The following is a 27,025-nucleotide window of genomic DNA, read 5'->3' as shown; positions in this document are numbered from 1 at the left end:
TGCTTCCCACCCCCCACCCCGAAATCAGCGGTGTTTTGAAATCAGTGGTTAAAATCAGTGACAGTGCAATTTCAAAATGTTCAGTCCATCATAACAGCATCTAACTGTATCCAAACATGGACAAAAACCTGCTCCTTGATCTCAGGAACCATGCAAAATTTGGTTATGATATCTTAAGAGGTGTCCAAACAGACAAACAACTTTCCAAAATATGTAACAGAATATATAATAGATTGTGGGGATCTAGGCAGCAGCCTGCTGTAAGATGAAAGTGGCTCTGGCCTTGAAAATCTGTTACAGAAGGTACCAGATATCTCCTTTCAGGTTAGGAATTCAGCTGCCCAGCCTCAGAAAGTGGTAGTTTGCATGCCTGTACCATTTGGCGACCTGTTACCAACTTTCCCTCAGTATTGTTTCATTCTGCAAACCTTTCACATTTAACAATATATATGTACATTTAAGTTTTCCAACCTGTGTGGTCTCTGTTATGCAAAAGTATACAACTACCAGGATAGCTTAAAAAATAAAAACCCAAGAAAGGGAGCAGTGTGGCTATTCCCTGCACCCACCACCATCTATCATATGTGAACTAGGGATCATGCTTTAGTGTTCTCTCCTTTGAGCATGCTTTTACTGATCATCTAGATAAGCAGTTACAGAAGAAGCAGGTGTGTGGTGTTTCGGCAGAGGAAGCACTCAGGAAAAAAGCTGATGCAAGGAGTTTCTTTTCTGATGTCAGCATAGCAGGACCAGAAGTGAAGAGAACAGAAACAGCTTTGCTCAGTGTTGTTTTAGCTGAAAATAAGAAATGTGGTTTTATAAGGCCAATTGTAGCTCCCACCTGTAATGAGGTAGAAAGCAAGTTCAGCTTCATTTCTTGAGAAGAGATAAAGTAAGTCCAAACAAAATACATCTATAGTGGCTGTTTCCTACATGAATCATGGAAACTGTAGTTCGACTCCTCCCCAGCTGCAACGCCCTTAAACTACAATTTGTAGGATCATAGAATTATTTCGAGTAAGTCACATACTTTAAGTGTATGGTGTATACATATGTCCAGGGGCAACGGAAGGATGTGGAGGCAACGGCAAATGTGGCAGCTGAACTTGCTGAGGGCCCCGTCTCCATTTTCAAAGAGGCCCCTCTAGGAAATCTCATTGCTGAACTATTAAGGCATGAGAAATGTTTAATTGCCGAAAAGCAAGGAGATGCAAACAGCAATTTCTGCCCTCATTGGCCAATGTGGTAGTCTATATCTCTGTGATGAGAGAGAAAAATATTATTATGAAGTGCTTAAGGTCCCTAATTCAAGCCCTGGCAACTCTTGTAAACATAGAAAAGAAAAAAAGGACCAAGTAGTAGAAGGTGATGGGAAAGGCTTGGAACTCTGGAGAGATGCTACCAGTCAGAGCAGACAATCCTGCGGACATAGCTAAATCCCATGAACTAGCTGTCAGTTTGCAGTTTTATCACCTGCTATGAAGAAAAAATGACTGACTGTAGGCCCCCCTGCTGTCACACACACACACACACACACACACACACACCACTTTGTAAGTTCTGCCAAAGATAAGGATGATAGTCAAAGAAATTCTTGCACCAGTTGAAGGGAAAGTGCCAGCACAGTGATATTTCCCCCCTCCTCTCCTTGAGCCATCTTCAAATATGCTCTGGAGGGTTGGAGGAACTGCTGGGGGTGCACAAAGGAAAGAAACGGGAGAACACTTCACTGTGTAGGAAGAAATCATGGTGGTGACTGTGCGTTCACCTAGGATGAATACAGCTCTAACTGCTGCCACCTTCTTAGTGAATTCACGTCCTCATGAATTCATACTACAGCAGTAGGAGAGATTTGAGAAATTGTGTATCAAGGGCACTGAGGGGTACTCAACTAAGTTTTAACCAGAGGAGACCACTGAAATTAATGGATCTAACTTAGTCATTGATTTCAGGAAGGATTATTTGTTTCATCATTAGTTAATCACACATTTACTTACACTTTGGCTCTGGTCTGGGATTGCTGATGTTTTGTTTTTAAGCAATAAAATTTCATGATATTAATAAATTTCATTAATTTCAATGGTTCTACCCTGAGTAAAACTCAGCCCAATACCTCCCAGTATGTACATTTTCGCTTGTTCATGCCTTATTAACATGTATCTATGAGCTAGTTTACTCAATCAGTAGACATAAAAAAAAACACAACACACCTGCCCATTCTCACTACAGTAGGGAAATAACATGAATCAATGCTGCTGGGATTGTGGTGGGGGGAAATCTATGCACACCTAAAACTAGCTAATCAGGGAGAAGAAGGCTAGGCTAGAATTCCTCTCCCCAATATTGATTTGTCTACTGGTAGAAAAGATTATATATTGTTTTTATTGAGACTAGACCCTGGCAGCCATTTCCCAAAGGTTTGAAGGGGATATGTCAGAACCATCACTGCTCATGTTGTAGGCATGCTACCACCCGGGGCCAAACAGGTTTTACTAACTTTTCATAGTGCTTCAAAACCCTGCAAAACTTGTTTGTCACGGATGATAAATGGGACAAAAGAATTGAGGGGGCATACCGCAGGCTACAGTGGCTCTCTTTTACCATTTGAAACTGAGAAACTATTGTTAGCTTTTCAGACGCCAAGACTGCCAGCCTAAGCGCACTTAGTGCAGCGTCTCACTGCATCCAGTGGGACTTGTTTCTATGATTAGGTTAACACTTCCACTTCTCCCACATCTAGAAAAACAGGAATCTGAGCAGTTTCCCACCTGCCCCTTGCTTTCTGAGCACAGGGCAGAGCGGTTTTCTGTTTGCCCCGCTGCTTTCCCCAGGGAAACCAGCTCTTTAGCGCTGAATCAGAGCAAATGTCTATCCACAGAAAACTTGACTGGCATTTCCTCTGATTCAGCAGTAAAGATCGGGTTCCCCAATGGGAAAGTGGCACCACAAGCGGAAGACTGGATGAGCCCTATGTCATGTTATGGAGTAAACTCAGTCCCCCACTCTGATCACTTTTGAAAATACTACTATTTTTCAATTAGAATTATTTTTTGCTGCCCTGGAGCACAGTATCGTTCTCCTTCACTCTCCCTCTGCGTCTTCCACAAGCCCTTCTCTCCCCCTCTCCATTTCCTTCCCGCAGCTGTGCACCAGGAAATTCTATTTACAGTTGCTTTTATAAGAGGCTCTCCTTAGGACACCAGTCGTATTCCTGTAACATAATCAGAATGACACAACTCACAGCACACCCCACACCCCCGAAAGAACTGGGCTAGTTCCTCCAACCCCTTCCCCCTCTATATATCTTTCACAATGCTTGCTTGATAACAAAAAACAAAGAAATTTCATTTAAAACTCATACTCTACATTGCACAGCGATTCAGGGAAACTGAGCATCAACTTGTTTGTTCTCAACAACTCTTTGACAAGGCTTGCACATTGGTTTCAAAAGTTAGAAACATAACATTTTCAGAATTCATTATATAAACTTGGGCCATATCTGTATCTTCAGCTGCCAAATAATAACAATAATTAATTAAAGACATGGAAAATTAACCAATATTGTCCCAAAGAAGCAGGACCCAGACTGTTTATAACAACATATTGCAAACCACAATGGAGCACAATATATTTTACCATTTAAAAAAATGTTTTTAAAAGAATGAGACATCTTGGCACATTACAGCAGTGGTTATCAGCAACAACAGCAGTTTGAAATTCCTCATGCCAGTATGAGAGTGTGAGGAGGATCTTTCATCTTCCGCAGAGGCCAAATAAAGTGTACCTTCGAGGGAACTGTAATCCCAAAGAACCATACTCCTGCATTTTGGATAAGGAAACTTCTGGTTTGTCCATTTTATATACATCAGGTGCTGCTTTTGCATACTAAGCAAGTTGCCAGCATAGCTCATGGCTTAACAAAGTAGAATTCTTATCATACTTCCCTATACAATCTTTACATCTGTCCAGTGCTCATATGTATATACTATAGTTACTGTTAAACTGTCATGATGTTTACGTCCCGGCCCCAAAATTTCAACAAGTGGCTTGGCCTGGCTTCTGCAGCTACTCAGAGGGTTTCTGAGCTAGGATTATCTTTATCAGGTGCCTGCAGCTGCTTCTCCATCTCCCCATTTAAGTTTTCCTTGCTTCCATTCTTCATAGCATCAGATTTCTTCTTTTCCAGATTCTGTTTCAGTTTGAGGGAGGAATCTCTCCTGGACAGGAGTGCAGGATTGAAACCAGGGAACCCTCCACTCACCACTGTACGTTTCTCTAGAAAGAGATGAACAAAAGCACTTAGAAGCAACAATAGAGTATTGCCATGCATAAGCTCATCACTATCGTTGCAACAAAGCACCTTCAAGAATGTGCATGCAAGAATATGTGTGTTCAAATTAAATCTGCTAGTCTCCAGAGGAACCTAGCAGTCACAGTAAATAACAGAACAGGATATAGTGGTACCTCGGAACTCGAATGGCTCCATTCTTGAATGTTTCGGCTCCCAAACGCTGAAAATGCCGGTTTTTGAACGTTCCTAGAAACACGAATGTCCGATGCGGCTTCCGCTGTGAAAAAACCTAGCTGTCAGCCAATCGGAAGCCACACCTCGGAACTCGAACGTTTTGGAACGCGAACGTTTTTCCGGAATGGATTATGTTTGAGTTCCGAGGTACCACTGAACAAACAAACAAGGCAGAATGTTCCAAACAAGGACTTTTTTATTTGTATAAGAGCACAAAGGATCTTTAGAACAACAACATGGCTCATAAACCCTGGAGGGATCTGACCTCTGTGCACAGTTAGGAGGAAGATCAAAAAGAATCGCTGATATTACTTTCTGCAATGCAAGATTATTCCTTGGTAAGCAAACAACTACCAGATACAGCTGTGTGCAAGTTTGAAGCAGTGGGTCAATTGGCTGCAGTTATCAGATTTAGCTGTGTATTTGCTCCAAATGCAAATACTTAATGCGGTCACTTACCTCCTGGTGCAATGGGGTGCATCAGTCGATTCATCTGAACATTCCAGTGCTTTACATTGGTGCTGGCCTGTTGAAGCTTCCGCTGGGCCAACTGCAATGAAACAGGAAAAAAGCACTAATCAATCAGGCAGCATCACAAATTAACAATAATGTATATACTTATCTTCATATGCAACCCATCCAACCAAGTTCTCAGGGCAGTTTAAAGAAGCGATAAAATATAAAGTACAAATTACAATAAAAACTCTGGCTGGTATTCGACTACTGCATCCTGTCAGTGCAAGGAATTCAACTTGTGCAACAGGACTTTCCCACTGTCCTCTCCCCATGTGCACCCTGCACCCTCCCAAATCTGCTCCAGAGAGTTGTGGAAACCCCTAGAACAGATTTATCATTCTGCCTGGACCCTGAGGTCCAGCGCCAAGAACCTTCTGGCGGTTCCCTCACTGTGAGAAGTGAGGCTACAGGGAACCAGGCAGAGGCCTTCTTGGTAGTGGTGCCCGCCCTGTGGAACGTCCTCCCATCAGATGTCAAGGAAATAAACAACTATCTGACTTTAGAAGACATCTCGAAGGCAGCCCTGTTTAGGGAAGTTTTTAATGTTTGATGTTTTTATCACATTTTTAATATTCTGTTGGAAGCTGCCCAGAGTGGCTGGGGAGGCCCAGCCAGATGGGTGGGATACAAGTAATACATACATACATACATAAATAAATAAATAATAATAATAATTATGGTGGTTACATTGCACCAGGGGAAATCCTTGCACTGATGGGACACAGTGCAGTTCCCATGTTCTTCATTGCTAGCCCAAACATTCTAACATAATTAGCAAAGCATACAGTAAAGACGTCTGACCAAACTGCGGGAGGCAGTGGAAGACAGGAGTGCCTGGCGTGCTCTGGTCCATGGGGTCACGAAGGGTCGGACACGACTAAACGACTAAACAACAACAACAACAGTAAAGACAGCACAAAACCAGGAGCAACGGGCCCTTCTAGGGGGACTGTTCATACAAAATCTGGTTACTATCCTGTACTTTAAGTGCAATTATCCCAACATTATGCTAAGTGCACATAGGAATAATCTTTCATTCCAAAATCTCTCTCAAAATGCAACAGGTGGGAAATTGAAGATAAATCACAGTAAGTTGCTTGGGGTTGTTGTTTTTTAAGTTGCTATATGACTGCAGATTTGATCACCTAATATTTTCAGAGAAGTGCTGATAACTATAAAAAATGCTAGCTTCATAGAAACAGAATTGAAGAATTGGAAGGGATTCTGAGGGTAATCACAATTAAAACATCCATGACACCCAAACTCTGCTTAAAAACCTCTAATGAAGTAGAGTCCACCAACTTGGTCCAAGGGAGTACAAGTACAGTGTCTCCTTTTTAAGGCACCACAGGTACTGGGATGCAGTTTTCACAGGGCATACATCATCTGGAACTAAATCTCTGGAGCTCTCTCCAGAGGTGTACCATACCTGTTTTCTGCTAGTGATTTACTTTGGCCCAGATTTGATAGTTTGATCTAACAGTAAATAAGTGTGTCTGTGTGTGGAAGAAGCAGGGAAGAGATTGCCTTGCTTTGGGAAGGAGACTACATAAGGAGGCAACTTGAGTCCTTTTTGAATTGCACAATCCAGTTTTGCACCATGCAAATGCTATATCAGTTACTGTTTTAAGCATGTAGTTTGTACCTTGCCATCTTGAGCTACTTATGGGGAGGTGGGATAGACAGTGGCTAAGTAAGATGTTTCTGTGGTGGTAACACTCTCCTAGAGAGAATGGGAAGCAGAGACAGCTCCATCACTCACCATGACATCCTGGTCCACCCTTTCTCTATTGACTCTCACTTCTTCCAGCTGCTGTTGGGCCTCTTCCAGAAACTTGCTCTTGTTTTCCGTCTCTTGCTTGAGGATCAGCTTTTCATGCTGGGTTCTGATGATGTACTCCTCCTGCTCCTCCTTCAGCTTCATCAGCTGCTTCAATTTCTCCTCCTCTTCATTCAGCAACCTAACAAAATTGCAAAAGAAGTCAGTTACATTTCACTCTATGAGCAGTGCTGGTGCTGGGCAATTTTGTTGCCCTGTAGGCCAGGCTAACTACTTCCAGTCCCCAGCAAAACAAACAAACAAACAAAAAACACCTCCAATTTTCAAAAACAGACGTCTTGTAGAATAAAATGAAAAGCACAAGGCTTGAAACTGCTAAATTTACTTTGAATTGCTAGAATAAGTAATACAACAGTTTTTGAATTTCCTTCTCAAATAAACAAGAAAATGGTTTAGCACACAAATCATTTTGAATATTATTGTCATCTGCAATGTTAAAATTTAAGTCTCTTAAAAGTTTTGGTTTCAGGCACATCAAAATCTCACTTTGCACGCCTTTTCATTTGCAAATGCTGTCACCAATTCCTTCAGGTCAAGTGCTGATACTTGGGCATGTTCAATGGATATAGTTGCCAAGCCGTATGTCTCTTTTGCAACACTGCTGAGCATATGTAAGTTCTTGTAAGTTTGACTTCTGAAAAACTGTTTTCAAAATCTAAAAGTCATATATTATCAGAAAGGTATAGGTTAGAATAAAAACTAATCTGTGCCCCTCAAAGGTCAGTACGGTGCATTTCTGAGGTCAGTGCCCTAGGCAGCTGCCTAGTTGGCCTAATTATAGCACCAACCCTGCCTATGAGCAATTTTCTTGTTTAAGCCTCTGGTCAGTTCCAGTACACACAGGGAGAGTCCATGTAACTGTGAAGGAAAACAGTATGATTTGCAAGAAGTGTGTGCAACTGCCTCCATTCTGGGAATCCTTGCTTAGGACACAGTGAAGATATTGGGGAAAGAGTTTTCTGGGAAATGTTTTGTCCCATCTCAAATCTCTGCAAAGCCTGGGGCTTTACCCATGTCTCTCCTTTTTCTTTTGATCCCAAGATTCGGTCCACCACCAACTACTATAACTTCCTCTCTACCCCCTTAGCAAATGCCCTGGTGCAATCCTCTCATGTGTAGTTTTCCACTGTCTCACCTTGACCTCTATTCAGAACTGTGCCGTCAAACTCATTCACTTCTGTTGTCACTCTGACAATGCAACGCCCCCCTTTAAATCCCTATGCTGCCTTCTGTCTGTTCCCAGATCCAGCACAAATCCCCTGCCCTTTCTTTTAGAGTCCTCCAAGGCCTGATCTCCATTTTATCTCTCTGCTCTTATTCTGATGTGTCCCTGTCCATGACCTTTACACCTCCACCCTGTTGTCTGACGGTTTCCTGCTCCCTCAAAATACTCCACTGTTCCTCTTAATCTTCTTTTCGCTTTCAGCTAACTGCCTCCTAGAAGACTTCAGAGATGCCATGTCACCCCTCTTCCTTCAAACCCCTCCTCAAAACTCTCTTTTCTATTAGTACTTTCCCTTCATCTATACCCCACTGCAATTCAGCCAAAGTACATGCAGCTGAAATAGATGCATATCCTCTCTGTTTACCCCTGCCTCCATTTCCTTCCTCGTCCTCTGTTGAACGCTCCTTGGTGCAGGAACCATTGTCTTATACTTTGTAAAGTATACATACATTGATGGCATTCGGAATATAATATAATTAATATAATATAATATAAAGCAAATGGTGCAGTAGAGGACATTTGTGTTGATACTAGCACAGAACAGCTGTACCAATTCCAGATTTCCCCCAGTAAGAGGTGTATAAAGTGCAATGAAAACACCTGAAGGGGCTTCAGTTTTTCTCGGAAAAATTACACTCATAAATAGTAGTGTCCTGCAAAGTTATAGTTACAGCAAACTGCAAGCCTCAGCCCTGGAATTGCTCCCAGTTCTTCCAGAGGGGTAGATGGCAAGGGAGTACATGAGTCCAGCATCATTGAGTGATGTCACAATTATGCCAGCTGAACATTTGTTTCAGCTGTCAAAGGACATTATATCCAGAGCTAGTTGAAGGAAGAAAGCCGAGCATTCATTATCCGTACCGGGCCTGTGCATATCTCACGGCCTCTTCATCCTGACGAGCTTTAACCTCCTGGTGCAGAGCATCTTGGAGTCGTTGCTGCATCTCCTCCAGTTCTGTGATGCGCTTGCGCTGACGTTCTGCCTCTGCCTCCTTCAGTACCATCTCAGCCTGCATGTTAGCACGAGCCTGCAGGTATAATAATACCATGTGGTTAGTATGTAGAGTACACAGCCCAACAGCAGGGGGCAGAATCAGCTACCTAAACGCAGCCTACAACTCAGCCGTTGGTGCAGACTGCGGTATGGCTTTTGTCATCTCCAGTACAGATTTGTGGATGTACAAAGACAGGCATGCAATAATTAGCAGCGTAGAAAGAAGCAAAAGTGAGTGGCTCAGTGGGATGTGGGCCTCAGATTGGAATTCTTTTTTTGTGGGGGTGGGGTGGGGGGAGATAACACTTATTGGAACATTAAGAAAGGTCCATGACCTCCCCTATAGGAGATTTCTGCCTATTTGCCTTGGTGGCTATTAAATGATGCCATGATGAATATAACAATGCCGAGTTGGATGTTTTGCACTATGGAATATGGCTGTCACTCTGAAGCTGGGTAGTGACTGCACAGAATTCCACTTGAAGCAAGAAAAATATTTTTCGGACACAGTTCTTTGTTGCACAGAGCCTGAGTAATACTTGATGCATGTTGCCTCATTTTACAGCTTACTTGCTTGCTTGCATTAGATGTGCCACAATTATGCAACAAATAATAAGTAATCTGCATGCCATGAAAAAAAAGGTGACATTACAGTTTCTAGTATACAGCAGGCCCCTATTTATATTGAAGGGACGTGGGTGGCGCTGTGGGTAAAACCTCAGTGCCTAGGACTTGCCGATTGTAAGGTCAGCGGTTCGAATCCCTGCGGCGGGGTGAGCTCCCGTCGTTCGGTCCCAGCTCCTGCCCACCTAGCAGTTCGAAAGCACCCTTAAGTGCAAGTAGATAAATAGGTACCGCTTTATAGCGGGAAGGCAACGGCGTTTCCGTGTGCTGCGCTGGTGCTGGCTCGCCAGCTGCAGCTTCGTCACGCTGGCCATGTGACCTGGAAGTGCCTTCGGACGGCGCCGGCTCCGGCTCCCAGCCTCTTAAGCGAGATGAGCACGCAACCCTAGAGTCGGACACGACTGGCCCGTACGGGCAGGGGTACCTTAATTCGATTAATATCAGCAGTTTACAACTATATAAGCTTGTTATTGGCATCCGTCTGTCTTGACAGACAATGGAGTGTGCTTCTGGTGACCTCCCTGGGGCACAAGTCTAGGCAGTGTGTATGGAGGTCCTGGGCTGCCCGCACAAGACCCCCCCTCTCGGCCTTGCTGATGTGGGCCACAGTAAAGCAGAGCAATACATTTGGCACCAGCTTGGCTTCGGGAGTATTGCATATTATTACAAGAACCCTGAACCTGGCAGAGTAGCACATGGGCAGCCAATGAAGATATTTTTGCAGAGATGTCACATTCTGTTGGTCTTGCACCTCCATCAGTAGTGTATAGCCACTGTATTTGGCACTACCTGGAACATCTGGATAGCACCCCACAGCAAAACCATAGTGTAGTGCTTAGGCGTGTGAGCTGCTAATCTTAAGCCAAGAGAAAGCAGGCCTTCCATCACTTCATGCTTCTCAAAAGGATGTTCTCCCTCATCGTCCAGCCAGTCTAGGCTGAAGGTCCCAAGGAGACTTATTGCACAAGCTAGAGCACTGAACAAGCCTCTAAAAAATCCATTCCTAACCCCTCCTGGGTATTGTTGGCAAGTTGACTGACCCACCAAAGATGCAAGGAGGGATTCATATCTTTGTTGACTGACCTGGTCTACCAGGCAGGTTGTGGATGTGGGAGCCCCCTTGCCCTTCTCCTTGAACCCACCTTCTCAGCTTCCTGCAACTGTATCTCCAGCGTCCTCTGCATTTCCTCATGCTGCTGCTGGCGCCGCTCCTCCTCCTCGTGGAGCAAGAGCTCAGCTTGGCGCTGGGCCTCCTTCAGCAGCTCCAGCTCCTGCAGCTTGCGCTCCTTCTCCTCCTGCAGCTGCTTCAGGCGCTGCATCTCCTCCTCCTTGGCAGCCTTCTTCCGCTCCCGTTGCTCCCGCTGCTCCCGCCGCTTCTGCTTCAAGTCCTTGTGCAGAGACTTCTTGCCCTCGGCCTGGAGGCGGATTGCCATCTGGATGGCTGCCGGGGGAGGAAGGGCCAGAGATGTCAGAAGGGGACATAGGGGCTGGCTTGGCTAGCGACTATAAAGAGCCCCTTGACTCACAACCACTTCTCTATCCCTTAGGGTCAGGGAAACTCAGGTCCAGGGTCCAAATGTGGATCTTGATGTCTTTATAGCTAGTGCTCAGGGATCTTCCTAGGCCACACCCTCTACTGGCCCTGCTTTGTAACTTCTTGGTTTTGCCTGACTGGAATGTGACCTTGATTTCTGATAATGTCTCTTGCTCCTATGGATGGAGGAGAGGTGAGTGCATGTAGAAACAAAGCCTAGTGCACAAAGGTAAGATTTACATTAATTGCTCCTCCCACTTTTGCCTCTGGCTCCACCCACCACTGGCATGTAGCCCCTGGAAGGTTACCTCAAAGGGATGTGGCCCACAAATGCCTTAGGGCCATCTCCTGTGAGGGTCTTCTCTAAAGCCTCACCCTTTTCAAAAGTGAGGCAGGTAAAGAAAGAGAGGGGATTTAGCACCCCTATCATGGGGACACCCTCTCCAAGGAGGTTCGCCTGGAAGCAACGTAGCATAAGCATAAGCCTCCTTAGCTGCCCAGGCTTTTTACCTCATTGAACTGTGCCATTATCTGCTTGTCTGATTAATCATTCTCATTGTTTTCATGAATTGCACTTCTAATTTTTTTAAAACTTCCCTGCAATTGAGTTTGATGATGGGCAATATAAAAATACGTTAGAGAAACGAAATAGGAAGAGTTGCAACATTCAGCACCCATGACCCCCAGAGTTTTGGGATGTCTGCTTTCTTGGCTGATGCTATTCAACAGGAAGCAAAACCAAACTTCCTTTTCATACTGCAAATTCATAAAAGTTTTGTGGTATGCAAACGAAGAACTCTACACACACACACAGAGAGAGAGAGAGAAGTGTCAGACTGGCAAGACCCTGTGGTTCCATATTATCTTGTCTCCTATTTCTAACACTCAATATTATTTAGCTACTACTAGGAGCCCAAGATTCTCGCAGAAGACAATATTAAAATAATCTGCACTGAAGTCCCAAATAGTTACACAAGACTGGCTTTCAATCCAGAATCATGTGTTTTTATGTTTTCATAAAATGTTGGCCATGTGAGTTACTTTAGCTTGGGCAGTTCAAGTCACATGGGGAGAAAGCCAATCCATGAATGAAGGCTACCTAAAGGGCCAGAGGCTCTTGCTACTTTCAGTTTCATATCTTAATTTCAGCAAATCTCCAAAAGTGCAAGAGAGAAGAGCCACAGTACTCACCAAGCGTCCACTCCTGCCTTTGCCTGGTATCCGAGGCGCTCATTTCATACGTCCGAGAGGGTGTTTTCACACAGAACATACACCGTTTCCCATCCTTGTCGGGCAAGATCTTTGAATAAAGGAGGAAAAGCTGACATCTCCCTTCAGCCACAAGATCACCTAGAACACTGCCAAGGCTTGAAATGCCTCAAGCCAAGGATGGCCACCCCTGCCTTTCCCAACCACAAAACAACATCCCCATCAAGGCTCTGCAACCCAGCCTGGGAGAAGCTGCAACCCTGCTGGCTTCCAGTCCTTGCTGAAAGTGGAGCTAACAGTCAGCACTGAATTTACATCCAGTGCTGATTGCAAACCCTACTTTCAGCAACTATCTTTACAGCCTTGGCCTGACTTCAATCCATGGCTGCAAATCTTCTTCCCATACAGTATGAGCTGGGGCTGCAAAGGAAGAGTCACCTGACTTCAGGCAACTGATAGGTATGGTGGCCTTCTCCACCTGTCAAAAGGGGGCCATGGAGGGGGGCCAGTTCTGGACTGGATCCAGTCCGTCCCTCCCCTGTCTTCACTATTAACAGGCACAGCATGGCTTGTCTCCTCAATTCCTCTCAGTGGTGCAATAGGTAATTTTAGACTCTGGATGGTATCCAACAAAATAGCTCCATCAGCACAAGGATTTTTATTCATGCAACAGAATGTCCTCTCCCTAAACACCCTCCCCAAATCTGCTATGGAAGGTTGGGGGGACCGAGAACATATTTAGGGGGTGCAGAGAGGAGAGGAAGTTCAATTGTGCAGCCATAAGTCCTTGATTTCACTGGATACTGCCCAATGGTCTTAATGGACTTATGTGGGCAAGGAACATTCTTAGACATTAATGTGCACTAAAATTCACTTCAAAGTGTGATAAACAAGTCCTGCTGCATTTGGAGGCTCTCGTATTCATTTTGTCAAGTGAGGACCTGGACTTTGTGCCATGATGGCACTACTGATTCTACTTTGTTTCCCCCATACTTGGCTGTCAGCAATATAGTCATTTCCTTCTTAGTTCTCCTTTTGGGGGAAGGCCTTCTCAGTATGGACAGCACTCATCCAAGTGCTTCCACCAGACCAAGGACTTCCGGCTGTTCAGTGGAACCTTCCCCTTTCTCTCCTCTTTCCTCACACCCATTAAATACGTCCTGAGGAATTCCCCCAAGCCTCCGGAGCAGATATGGGGAGGGCGCAGGAGGCACATGGGGAGAAGAGGACGTTCTGCTGTGTAAGTGGAGATCACAGAATCATAGAGTTGGAAAGGACCCCAAGGGTCATTTAGTCCAGCCACCTGCAATGCAGGAATCTCATACTAGATCATACAAGACAGGTGGTCATCCAACCTCTGCTTAACAGCCTCCAAGGAAGGAGAGTCCACCACCTCTCATGGAAGTTTGTTCCACTGTTGAACAGCTCTTGTTGTCGGAAAGTTATTTCTGCTGTTTCATTAGAATCTACTTTCTTGTAACTTGAAGCCATTGGTTTGAGTCCTACCCTCCAGAGCAGGAGAAAACAAACTCACTCCATCCTCCATGTGATAGCCCTTCAGATATTTGAAGACGGCTATCATAACACCTCTCAATCTTTGCTTCTCCAGGCTAAACATACCCAATTCCCTCAACCATTCCTCTTAAGGCCTGGTTTCCTGACCCTTGGTCATCTTGGATAACACCCTTTGTTTTGAGATCTTCTGCTGAGGCTCTTCTCAAAGTGCCTTCCATATCAGAAACACAGACTAAAACAGCAATGGAGAGGGCTTTACTTTTTCCTGCTGGTGATGCCAGGTTACAGAACCCGCTTCTTAAAGAAGTATGCCTGCCACCTACATTACAATTTGTTTGGCACCAGGCAAAAGCATTTATTCCTCCCCAGGTATTTTTAATATATGTAATTGCTTAAACCTGCTGTTTGTTTTAAGCTGCTGCCTCATGTTATGGTTAATAGTTATGGTTTACTGCTTGTTTTAGTGTTTTATAATATGCATTATGAATTATTTTGGACTTGTCATTGGCCATCTTGGACCCTTACTGGCTGAAGCATAGTCTACAAATGTTTAGTTTATTTGTTTAAATCAGACAGCTTGATCTGCATGTGCTTTTTTCCTCCCTCAAAAGGACCTGTACATAGGCTTCAACAGCAACCTTGATAAGGTCCTGTCAGATTCACAGGTGCTGATAATGTCAAGGTCACAATCCGCTTATGTTACAGTTGCATATTCCTGCATTGTGAAGGGAATGAGACTGCGGTAGGCAACTGGGGAGAGGAGAAGCCACACACTGTCACCAGCTGCCTCATGAGAGGACTGCATCTGCCTATCATGTTCCTTTTGTTTCAGAGTATGTCCAATTACCTCCACACAAGAGTTTCTGTCCAAAGAAATGCTCCCCTTTTTCTCCTTCCGTTCCTCACTCACATAGTAAGAGAGATCACTGGGCTTTAGGGTGAACCATCGTTCAGACCAGTTCCTTCTCAGATGACCTTTCTTCCATAGATAGCCCTGCTCCCAACCAAAGAGACAGAGAAACAGAAAGTGAGTAAACAAAGATATTTGTACCAAAGATCTTTGCAAGACTCCGCCTATATTACAGCCATAGCACAGATTTGTGTCACAAAGGAGCCAAAGAAACTGGCACATTTAGAACATGGATTGTGTCAACTGATCTCCAGCTTATCTTACACAGGTATAAGTAAGTGAATACATGCATATTGTATATTCTGAAAGGTATACCTTATCACTAGCTTTATATGAGGTTGCATCCATGTGACAACTTCCCACATGGCCAATTTACTTCTGATTTGGAATAAACAAGTGCCACCAACTAGCAGGAGGCTTTCTACTCGAGCCTTTCCTTCGAATGAGCTAGATATCAACCTTAATGAACCTTGAGCTTGATCTGCCATCTGAACTATTACAAACAGGACCATGTGGCTTGTGGGTGTCAGGAATGCTGACTTGTTTTCTTCCTCTTTGCGCAGTGGACTTAGCACAGTGTCCTATTTCCTCATTGGCTGCTGGCATATCCTCAATGCTGTACACTCAGCAAGCTTCCAGAATTTCCCACTATCAGGCATGCTGATTTGGCACTTTTGACAGCTCACAGGCCACAAGGGTATTGTGATTCCTGACAGGCTGATTGGCTGATCAGGACTGATCAGGATTAGCAAAGTGTGGGAAATCTTCCAAAGGACTGGCATGCAAAATCCCATGCTAGATACAGCAACTATATCTTGGTGTGCAGAACCCAGAAGAAAAATGGAACATGCATACAAGCCTAAAAGTTGCCTACCCGATTATCCTTAGCATATGCAGTTACCATTCTATAGGAAAAGACAAATAAACATCAGTGTAGGTTCTCTGGTCTCTTCCCAGATGGTTGCTCCCCCCCCCCCTTACCTTGTTCTACTGCTCCTCTCACTTCAAATACCACAAATTAGATCATTTCCCACCCCTTTAATGCTCTTGTTATCATTGTCCAAAAAGGTAACTAGAATGTGCAGTAGATGCAGTCCCCATCAGGCCAATACAGACCTCTCTAATAGAGAGGAAGAAAGCTGTGCTGGGTCCCCGTGTTACAGGATTATTTCCTGTTCATAGGTAGTTCCACAAACCCAAGCAAAGGATTTCTTAATCAAGGACAGCTCTTTACCTGTTTGAGCACATCTCCAATGATCTCCTGGTAGACTTCTTCAATAGCCATGCTAATAGCCTCACGCTCAATTCCTCGTAGGAACCGGCCCGAGTTTACCAAGTCAAGAAACTGCCAGACTGTCAAACCACTCTGCTGTTGAGCCTCTTGAGAAAAGAAGTCCTCTAACTCCCCAGAGTTGAGCTCAATGCTCATGGCTGTGCAGATCTTCTTCAGGAGGTATTCCACCTGGAACAAGCAGGGGAAGTCAGCAGAGAAGGAACTAACCATGTTCTCTACTTCTAGGTATCAGATGTAGTTTGAATTCCCCCTTGGGATCACATACAATTCCTTCTTGTGCTGTGGAATTTCACTCCATAGACTCTTATTGCTTCAAGTCAGTTCTTGCTTCAAGAATTCTAACTGTGGTTCCACATGGCAACAATATATAGTGACATATTCTCCATTAAAATTCTCCAATAACTGTACCCAGGGGAAAGATTCAAAGTCCACTTATTTAGAAGTATCATTCAGTTCAATGGAACTTATTCCCAGAAGGTATATTTAGGACTGCAGATTTCAATCAGCAAATGATCTCCTTTCCGTTGGGGGCGGACTCACAGCCACCTCTTTCAAGTTGACTGGGACTACCCCCTCTCACAAAAAGGCTTTTATTACTTAATGGACTCCACAAATCAATCCTCTTCTGCTTGATGTTATCAATCAGAGAAAGCAAGCGCCAAGTCAACATATGGTACCCTCAACGCCCCCCCCCCCCCCCGAGCACCATGTCTGTGTCACAAGGCCACAATAACTGAAAATCCTCCCTCTAAAAAGAACCAGAGTTCTGGATTCATTCAACTGAATGCAGCATTTGTGGTACCCAAGTTATACCAAATGCAAAAAAAAACTTTATGCTTGAAGTGTTTTGCAAACATATTATATGGAGCTTACAAGGGCACTTGTACATCCACCTGCAGGCCAAGCTGGAGTAAACTATGAACGACTCAGAAAAGCTCTGCTAAACAACGTCCCAGTTACAGAATGGCAGAGAAGTATTGCTTCTTTGCTGCCATCGCCGCCACCAAAACAGGCACAATAATGTGTTTATTCCCATTTGAGTTTTCCATTACCTGCATTCCAACAGGGAAATGGACAGAAACAAAAGTAAAATTAGTTGGTTTTGCCTGTCATTGGCTTTGTCTACTTTGGCCTTCCTGCATTCCACTCTACTAGTCCCCATAGTTATTAGCCACAGCTGCCACTACGTGTGGTATGAAAAGGTGTCTAAATAAACCTGAAGGCTGAAATCTCATAGTCACTTCCCTAGGTATGAAGTCCCACGGAATTCAATGGGATATACTTCTGTATAGATGCACAGAAGTTTGCAGCATCTCCTAGGATTTATTGTTTATTTTGACTATTTACTCAGAAGCCAGATGCCAATGCTAGATTTAAAAATTAAAAATCCTCATCCATTGTGGATTCTTACACAAAACCACCAAATTCTTTAAAAACAAATGCACGCTAGCGGATGCTCAACTCCACTGTTGGTGGAGTTAGAAAGACAGCATGCTTTTTCAAGACCTGAACAGGAAATGCCTCGGTAGGAAACAGGAAGCGTAGCTGATGACTGCATGTGCACACAGGGCCTTTTCTGCTGAACTATAATGGGGATGGCGCAAGAGTGTCAGACACAGTGGAGAGAAAAGCTTGATGGTTGTCATCACACCTGACATCAGCTGATGAGCTAGATGCAGTGGAAGCTCCTGGAAACTATATGAGATTATTTTCTGGCTAGGTCTTTATTGGCTTTGGGACCAATGTGAGTCGGGGTTTAGTTTCTGGTCTTTAGATTTACAAGCCACCTGACTGAGATTTTGCCTTTGTACTAAGGAGCAAAGGAAATCTCCTTCCCTCCAACAACATGTCTTGTGGAATTTAGAGATTATTGCTGTTATTACTGGCTCTGCTAGACTGAACAGCATTTCTTTATTGCAATTAACCCTTTGGGTGGAGCCAACATGTTCCAGATTCGTATCTCAACGTGTTTTAAGAATGGGTGTGTCCAGAGCTGCAGTTTTTCAGTCTACAACAGAAAGCAGCATGAGGAGCAGCCTGCATCCTCTCATTGCACACATGAACTGGGTTTACACTCTCACTCTAAAGGACGGATGACGTTAATTAGACATGCATGTTTCTGCCTGACTGGCCTAAATGAAAGTCACACGCTATCCCATTTCCTGACCGTTGTCTCTCTCCGCCTCCAAGCTGGCTTGTTTGGTTTGGGGTTGGGTTTTTTTAACGTTGAGTCTGTGGCACTACCCTTTTGCATGCATTCATGTAGACGCCTTGTCCATATGTTGGCTAGTCTCCTCCCAGCAGAAGCTAAACACGGCCACAGTGTTAACCCAGAATCCAACCACCTCACAGAATCTTATTCCCCCACCCCCAAAAAATCTTCCCACCCTACCCTGCCTGAGGCCAGCTCCAGGCTACCCATTTGTGTGTGTGGAAAAATAAAGAAAATGTATCAGGTGTGATTGCATGTATGAGTGCAACTGTGCAAATTCAGCATTTATGAAACCCAAAGCACCTGCAGTTTTAGGAGAAGCAAGGATGTAAGGGAAGCAGATGAAAATTGCTATCGGGACACTGATAAACAGAAGTGAAATACGGCACTTTGGGAAGGCCATAGATCAGTGGATCACATCATTTCCAGGCAGAAGGTCCCAAGTTCAGTCCCTGCTATATCCAGGACTAGGGCTGGTAAGTACCAGCTGGAGCCCTATGGAGCTGTCATGGAGGGCTGGTTGGATCCTGAGAAACAGATCAGGGAGCTGCAGTTAGATGACTCTGGGGAGGGTTCCCAGTGGGACGGGAGAAATTCCAGGGAATCCCTGTCAGGTGTCCAACATCAGGGAGGGGAAGGGGAGCTGGGAAACTCTGATACAGGGGAGGGGCCAGGTGGCTTAACAGAGGAGAATTCAACCCCAATGAGATATGATATTGCTATTCAGGTGCTTTCTCCTGTCAGCACAGAGCCTCCTGCTTTTAAGGAGGCAACAGAGTATAAATCTGATGCTGAGCACACACTGACAATGCTTCCAAGAACAAGGAGATGCCAGCGCTAACACAAGTAGACTTCCCATGCCTAACTTGGAGGAGTGCATGTTCGTTTGCCTAGCCCTGAGACTTTGGCTGCTTGCACTAACTGCTGTGCCTGTCCCATCCTTTTTTAAGAAAGATGCAGGGTGCATGTTGCTTGTGGGTCAACATCTTAGCTTGTGCCTGGCCATGCCTATGTATCTCTGTGGCTCCTTGTAACCTGAGCCTGGTCCATGCACTGTTTTGACTTTTGCAGTAAAGCCTTTGGCAGAAACAAGAGTCTGCAGTTCCAGTTCTTCATCTAGCTGTGAGGGCCAGGACACTCACACCCAAAATCTGGGGGAATCATTGGCAATCAGTGGACAATAGTGATGCTCCAATGATTTGACTCTGTATAAGGCAGGTTCCTATGTTCCAGATACAAGAACGCTTGTTTTTGGGTGTATCAAAAAACAATACCACTCAAAAGCATGAATGGGGTAGAACTCTCTATAGAGGAATCGGCATGAGTATAACAGATCATATATTGTGCACAAGATTTGTAAGCATGAGCAAAACAGGGGCTATAAAGCAGCAACTCTCACAGATTGCATAGGGACACGCAAGATGTTAACATGTAGAAAAGGGCGTCTTCTTGTTCACCATATTCATCCCTTGGCCACACAGGGTGGAATCTTGAGCAGCGATCAGATGATGCAAGAAGCAGCATAGTTTGGATCTGCAGGCCTGTATACAGAAATCTATGATAGCTAGACTCAGACATGTATATAATTGCACTTCAGACAATGATTATAATCACATGGCTAAGCCCTAACGATGCAAAATATACATAGTGTGACTCATTCCTTATCAAAAGCACTGCAAAACAAAAAATAGTGTTACTTAAAAGCAATCATACCTCGTCAGGAACCATAACAAGAGGGTACTTGTCTTCGGATAAGAAGTTAAAGAGACACCAAAGTTTGAAAGCATCTTCATGGGATACAACGCTATTCCCATTCCGGTTTGGCTTGTAATTCTTCTTTGCTGTCAAGGTCCAGCAAAGCTCATCAAAACTCTCCTTGACAAAAGCACCTTCTTCTACCTGCAAACAAAACGTAAGTGATAGCTCTAGTGTTCTGGAGCAAACAGTGTGATGCAGCAGCAAGCAAACCAACAAACCTAATGCTATTCTAGGCTGCATCAACAGAATTACAGTGGCCTCATCAAGTGACTGGTTGAGTGGGGTGATGAGTACCAGAGCACACGGAAATGCCATTTACCTTCCCACCACAGTGGTACCTATTTATCTACTTGCACTGGTATGCTTTGAAACTGCTAGGTTGGCAGAAGCTGAGACAGAGCAACAGGAGGTCACTCTAACCACTACACCACACTGGCTCTCAGGTGTCCAGTCAGGTGATGCATGCTGGCAATGATTAGGGTCAAAGCCAGCAATGGGTAGGGCCCGAGACACCCTCTTATTTCTCTCTCTTTATGTTACAGCCTTTTCTCTCTCGCACCCCCCTTCACCTCTTCCTTCCTATCCAACAGACTGTCAGTGGAAAGACAGGTCGCTCTTTCCAGAGGTCTAAACTGATCATTTAGAAAGGGCTTCTCCCCCTCACCCTTCCATTGCTACATCTGTTTTAGCTCACTCCCCATTTTTTCCTCTGACACCTTCCTTCTCTCCCTCTGGGCTCCCCCCACCCACTCAGATTCAGTTGTGCAATATGTATGGCTTTCAGACCAGAGGTTACTCTCCTATGGTTTAATCTTTGGCAGTGGAGTACATATGCATATTTAGCATCTGATGGTAGCCAGTTATTATCTCAAAGCACCTGGTTTCAGCTCTTTCTAAGGGACATACCATTTAGACACTGGGCTTAGGAACCCTCCAGGTGCCCTTTCTCTTAGGCATTCATGTTTGTGATGCTTGTGATGATATTGAGGCAGTCCTGCTTTCATCACAGTTTTCACCTACATAGGTTTTGGGGTGTCACACGGCTTCATTTTCAATCAGTGCATCTCATGTAACATCCTGCTAAAACCCCATAACTTTTTATACCATGAATGTTCGGGTTTATTTCTGTTCCTGTTTTGCTATAGCACCCCAGGACAGCAATAATGTGGTAGTACTGGGGAAGCATCGCAAAAACAGCTAATAAAACAGAATAAATTCACCACTCCCATTAACTATTATTGTGTCAAGAACTTGTTGCAAAACACACCTGCTATAAAACACTAGTCAGGGAGGGACCCAGCAATTTTCCTCTCATAAAGAGATGAGAAAAGCTGCTTCTTCTGCAATGTCCTTATCTGCACAACTGTTGGTGATAAAAGAGTCCAATATCCTTTTGCATCTCATTACTCTAACTGACTAGCAATGGATGAACTCATTTTTGCTTAGCTGGGGTATTGGCATTTACAAACTTTCTTACTGAGTATTCAGAAAATAGTTCATCTGTTTTCTGAGCACTCTCTCCTAACTTATAACACTGCACTGGCAGATGTGTCCTAATGCACCTTAATAATAATATTCCTCCTTTGGTAGTGTGGCTCCCAGCACCAGCCACGGTGGAGAACTACTTACTTGGCAAATCCAGCCACCATCTCTTTTCCCCACCCCACCCCTGGAATAAAAGAGGCTTTTAGAGCCAGATGGGGAGAGTAAACCACACATTTACAAGAAACCATCCAAGTAAATTGACTCAGATAATACAGATGAATTAGTCTTTTAACTTTTGTCATTGTTCTCTTTTTTATATATATAAAAAACACACTTCTGCATTTCTGTTAATTTTCAATTACAACATACTATTCCACCTACTCATAAGAATTTTAGATACTAGTCCAGTGTTTCCCAACCTTGTGCCTCCAGCTGTTTTTGAACTACAACTCCCATCATCCCTGACTAGCAAGACCAGTGGCAAGGGATGATGGGAATTGTAGTCCAAAAACAGCTGGAGGCACAAGGTTGGGAAACACTGTTAACTAGTCATAGCTCAGATGAACAAATGCAACAATTCCCCAAAGTTCAAGGGAACCATGACGTTGACTAAGATAGCACGAGGACACAAAAAGAGTCTGCTGGATCAGGACAGTGACCCTCTCAGCGAGCATCCTGTTCTCACAGTAGCCAACCAGTGGCTTGTGAATCATCAATATAATTGTCTCCCATATGGCAGAGGAGAAAGGTGGTTGGGAGAGATTGAGGCTGAGAGAGATTGGCTTGCCCAAGGCCACTTAGCGAGTTCATGGCAGAGATGACATTTGAACTGGGGAAATACCGATTCATAGCCCAGTCTGTTAGCCACCAGCACTCCATTTGCTTCCCCTGTGCAATTGCATCAAGCTTCAAAAAGTACTATGCAGTAAAGGAAGTGATACACAATTGTTCCCTGGCTCTTTAAACAGGAGTGTGCGTGTGTGCGTGTGTGCGTGTTTGTGTGTTAGTTATCTGGCCATCTTCCATAGCTAGTCTCTAAACTACTGTTTCACAGTTTTCATCCAGCAAAAGGTTACCATGCCAAGATAACACTAGGCAGATGTGCCAGTTCTGCCACTAGCTAATGGGGACCAAAAGGATAATGAAACAGCTATGACCATCCTTGTGCTTTGTAGCTGGGGTTGCCTGCATATAAATTGGCATTCAGATCATTTGGAGTGGGCAGCGAGTGGCAGCCAGCCAGGAATTCAGCACATGCCCCATGACTCAAGCTTGTGCTTTATCCAAGGCACGAAAGAGTCCAGAGCTCCCTGCATAATGCACAGCTGACACGTAAACCATGTTCTGCAAATAAAAGAGTCTAAATTCTCTCTGAATTTAAACTTTAAGTTTTAAAGCCTGAAGCCTAGCATTGCCAACTAGGCCTTTCTGGTATCTTACAGACCTGCAAAGTGTGCCTGTTATTTGGGAGAGTCTTAAGGCTACATCCACGTAAAAGCTGTCTAGATTTCCAAGTTGGAACACTTGTGCATTATCAGAAAATTCCCTGGCAAAAGTAGCTACCTTTTTGCCTCAGGTCACAAATATGCCACTAAGCAAATGTCTAACTATGCAGAAAGCACCACCTGCTAGCTCTGGGGGGCAAATCAGGACTGAAACCTCCAGACCATGTAGATTACAGAAAACAGGATGCACAGGGTAAAGTGCATCCAGTTTTCAAAATCAGCACTCTGTTGATGTGTCCTAATCGTGCCAGTGCATCAAAATCCAGAAGATGCAGAGAAAAGCATCCACATACAAGATGATACAGGTCAGAAATATATTCTGGGTGACTTCTGTATACTTGGTTGTAAGGGAATTCAGAAGTGCCCAGATTACAGGGGTCCAACTTGATAAATTGTACCATTTATCTTTGTTGAAAAAGAAAAACAAAGCCTAAGTTATTCACCTTGAAAATCCAGAATTCTCTAATAATAATAATTTATTATTTTATTGTTTATACCCCACCCATCTACTCATAATTAATGGAGCTAGTTTGAGTGTGTTTAGCAAATTCATATACATTAACCTGACCTACAAGCCTTGGAATTTTAATTTCACAGAATTTTGGGAGTGCACTGGCAAAGACTAGAGTGTGTGATAGCTGGAAATGAGAAACTTGTTCATTCTGAAACAAAACCTGATTGTGTGTCAAGATCTGAGATTCCCTGGTAAGCCAAGAGAAACATAGGGCACACATAGGGGTGTTTTCAATGCTAGTCCTACTCACAGAAGACCCTCTAAAGATAATGGACTTAGGTTCATTAGTTTCAATGGGTCTACTCTGAGTAGGACCAGCATTGACTAAAATCCATAGCTATGAAGCCAATGCAAACCACCTGGATCTTCTGTAGGCATATTTGTGACCTTTTACACTAGGGTAAAAGGGCTTTCCTGAGGGCAAATCCGCCCCCCAACCCATGCTTGACTCAAAACAGCATGTCTTCACAACTGATAGAGAGCGACATGACAATCAGATCATTTATTTCAAAACAGCACATTCTCTATATGCATGAGTTTGTTTCCTTAATCATTTCACACTTGAGCTGTTTCGTTTTGCTCCCTGTACGGCTGCTGCTGGGTGGTGAGTCACTGGAGAAGGTAGCACGTTTCCTGCTAATTGGAGGAGATATCCAAATTAACAGAAAGAGTATTCTCAGACTGCATTCCCACCTTGAGGCAAGACTATTCTGTTGGGCTGGTGGTTGCAGTGCAAGTCAGGCCTACTCAATAATGTGGAGTGGGGGGGGGGGGGAGGAAGGGAGTGGACCCCTAATGACATTCACAAACGCCACCCCAGGACTACACCAAAGCATGCCTCTCAAAGCCTTCTAAAAACAATAAACAACAGTGGAATCCTAACCTGGCTTCCTCAAATCTACTCAATGGGGTGTACTCCCTCCTAGGTTTGCTTTGCACTGCAACTTAAGTATGTCATCCCAAAAGGCAAGGGCGCTGGGCCCCTGTAATTTGAGCACTCCTGAATTCCCTTACAGCAGGAATGTAGAACATGGGCCCCTGCAGATGTTGCTGGACCACAACTCCCATCTCCCCTGATGAGAGGTGGAGTCTAGCAACTGGAAGGCTACAATCTTACCTTACAAGGAAGAGTTTTGTGCTCAAAAGGGTTCACATGCTTGCCGCTCCTCCTCTTCTTCTTCCTACCTGCCTCCCTCTCCCACAACCAGTCATCATGGTGTAGCACAATTCAGGAAGGATGCTAACATCCTTCATCAGAAAATCAGGCATTAGGGGGACCAGAAAAACCGACAGGGGGCCTTCGGAGTGCTGAGTGCTGCCACGACTTTGCTGTGATGGCAAATACTGTTTAAAGCAGGAATGGGGAACTGGTGGCCTTCTAGCTTTTGTTAAACTCCAACCCCCATTACATGCAGCCAACAGGGTTGTTGGTCAGGGATGACGGGAGTTGTAGTCCAATGAGGCCTGGAAGGCCACAGGTTCCCGCCACCCCCGGGTTGCAGTTTAACAGCCAGTGTGGTGTAGTGGTTAAGAGCGGTAGACTCGTAATCTGGGGAACCGGGTTCGCGTCTCCGCTCCTCCACATGCAGCTGCTGGGTGACCTTGGGCCAGTCACACTTCTCTGAAGTCTCTCAGCCTCACTCACCTCACAGCGTGTTTGTTGTGGGGGAGGAAGGGAAAGGAGAATGTTAGCCGCTTTGAGACTCCTTCAGGTAGTGATAAAGCGGGATATCAAATCCAAACAGTGAAACTTTTGAACAGTTTTTGCCACCATAGCAAAATGGCTTATGGTGTGTCTAGGCTTCAAGTTGCTCTATGGCTGGCAGCAGGCCCTTGCTTGTTCTGCCACCCTCGGACTCCACCTCCTTATCCAAAAAGCTCAGCTAGCTCAGCTTGCCACATGGCAGGAACAACCCTATGAAGCTGCCATGGATCTCTCTCTCTCTCTCTCTGTATGTGTCTAAGCCTGGAGAAGACAGCTAATAACATTCCCCTTCAAGGAACAAAGATGCCTTTGAAATACAGAGAACCAGAGAGAGAAATCAGGCTTTAAGAATCCAGTTTCTTATTTTAAAATCTTCTCTTCCTAACAAGCATCCAAACAGATCTTTAAGAGGGAGAGTGGGGTTTTTGCCAGCAGACTTTTAAAATTCATTTGAATCTCATTGACACAGATTTGCACATTCCCCAGGGCTTGATAGTGGGTTGTGGGGAGAGGAAGAGAAGCAGCAAACCTGCTCCTGTTTGCTGTCCCGTTTTCTCAACCTTAACTAGGATTCCATTCACACTGAAATGCTCTGAACCCACCAAAGCCAAGTATTCCATGCAAGGGGCTTTAATACTGCTTCACAGTCCCTCCATATAAAGTGGTCATGAATATGAAAATCAGGATTAACAGCTTCCTTCCTTGAAAGCCTGGGAGGTACTCAAGACACTATGATTAACTGAAAATCCTCCAAGTAGCACAAATCTGACCACACTTGGAAGGGCTGACATCCCATTTCTGTTTCCTTCCTCCTTTGTGCCTCACACGACGTAAAATGTGGGTTGCCTCTTCCTTTTTGCCCCTCTACCCATTCTTTTCCCTGCTCAGGGGAGTGCTCCTAGTAAGTTGATCCACTCAAACAATTGTTCAGTGTCTTATTTACATTAAAAAAAAAGCTAAACTCAGTCAGTGGGGGATTTTAAATTGAAAAATTGCTCTGGGGATGGGGTGGGAAATGGACAAGGAAGGCACAGCTGCAGCTGAATGATAGACCATCTGCTTAGCAGAAAGAAGGTTCCCAAGTTCCATCGCCAGCATCTCCAAATAGGGTTAGGAAAGACTCCTGCCTGAGACTTTGGAGAGCTGCTGCCAGTCAGTGTAGACAGTATAGAGCTAGATGGACTAATGGTCCCACTCGGTATAAAACAGCTTCCTATGTTCTTCCCATAGCTGTCAACTTTTCCCTTTTCTTGCGAAGAATCCTATTCGGAATAAGAGAATTTCCTTTAAAAAAAAAGGAAACGTTGACAGCTATGGTTCTTCCTGTTACATCTCAAATCACCAGCCAATCATCAGTGTGTACAATTGCTCCTGCTGGAAACTAGGAAAACTGTTCCTTTCCCGCCCTGCGTTTGATACTGCCTAGACACTTGTAGGGCCCTAAGTTCCCCATCCCTGATCTAAGAAGGAGGAGCTTTAAACAGATCCAAGGGGAAATGGGCTTACCTTGTCCAGGATGTATTTGTTGAGATATGGCATATACCCTTGACTTGATACTGGCCCATCGTCATCGTCCTTGAAGTGTTCCTCCAATGCCACAGGATCATGAGGGATGCACAGCACAGTGTACAGGTTGTGAGAGAGCACCTGAGAGAGTAGA

The 27,025-nt window shown here is 44.4% G+C and overlaps 1 protein-coding gene across 3 annotated transcripts in view; it reads right to left on the bottom strand.

Moving 5' to 3' along the window:
* Nucleotides 1-919: 919 nt before the first annotated feature.
* Nucleotides 920-27,025, bottom strand: part of DEF6 (DEF6 guanine nucleotide exchange factor) — a 49,091-nt gene continuing 22,985 nt past the window's right edge. For all 3 annotated transcript variants that reach the window (XM_028734105.2, XM_028734107.2, XM_028734106.2), the window contains exons 2-11: nt 26,872-27,012; nt 20,112-20,297; nt 16,127-16,354; nt 14,830-14,976; nt 12,450-12,558; nt 10,867-11,165; nt 8,968-9,134; nt 6,804-7,002; nt 4,985-5,075; nt 920-4,275 (exon numbers count right to left, since the gene is read on the bottom strand). In XM_028734105.2, the coding sequence (XP_028589938.1) occupies nt 4,070-4,275; nt 4,985-5,075; nt 6,804-7,002; nt 8,968-9,134; nt 10,867-11,165; nt 12,450-12,558; nt 14,830-14,976; nt 16,127-16,354; nt 20,112-20,297; nt 26,872-27,012 (1,773 nt within the window). In that variant the 3' untranslated portion in view covers nt 920-4,069. The remainder of the gene's footprint in view (nt 4,276-4,984; nt 5,076-6,803; nt 7,003-8,967; nt 9,135-10,866; nt 11,166-12,449; nt 12,559-14,829; nt 14,977-16,126; nt 16,355-20,111; nt 20,298-26,871; nt 27,013-27,025) is intronic.

The sequence above is a fragment of the Podarcis muralis genome, chromosome 5 (genome assembly GCF_964188315.1).
Source record: "Podarcis muralis chromosome 5, rPodMur119.hap1.1, whole genome shotgun sequence".
Lineage (NCBI taxonomy): Eukaryota > Metazoa > Chordata > Lepidosauria > Squamata > Lacertidae > Podarcis > Podarcis muralis.
The sequence above is the reverse complement of the archived record's forward strand: the minus strand, read 5'-3'. Positions and strand labels throughout refer to the sequence as shown.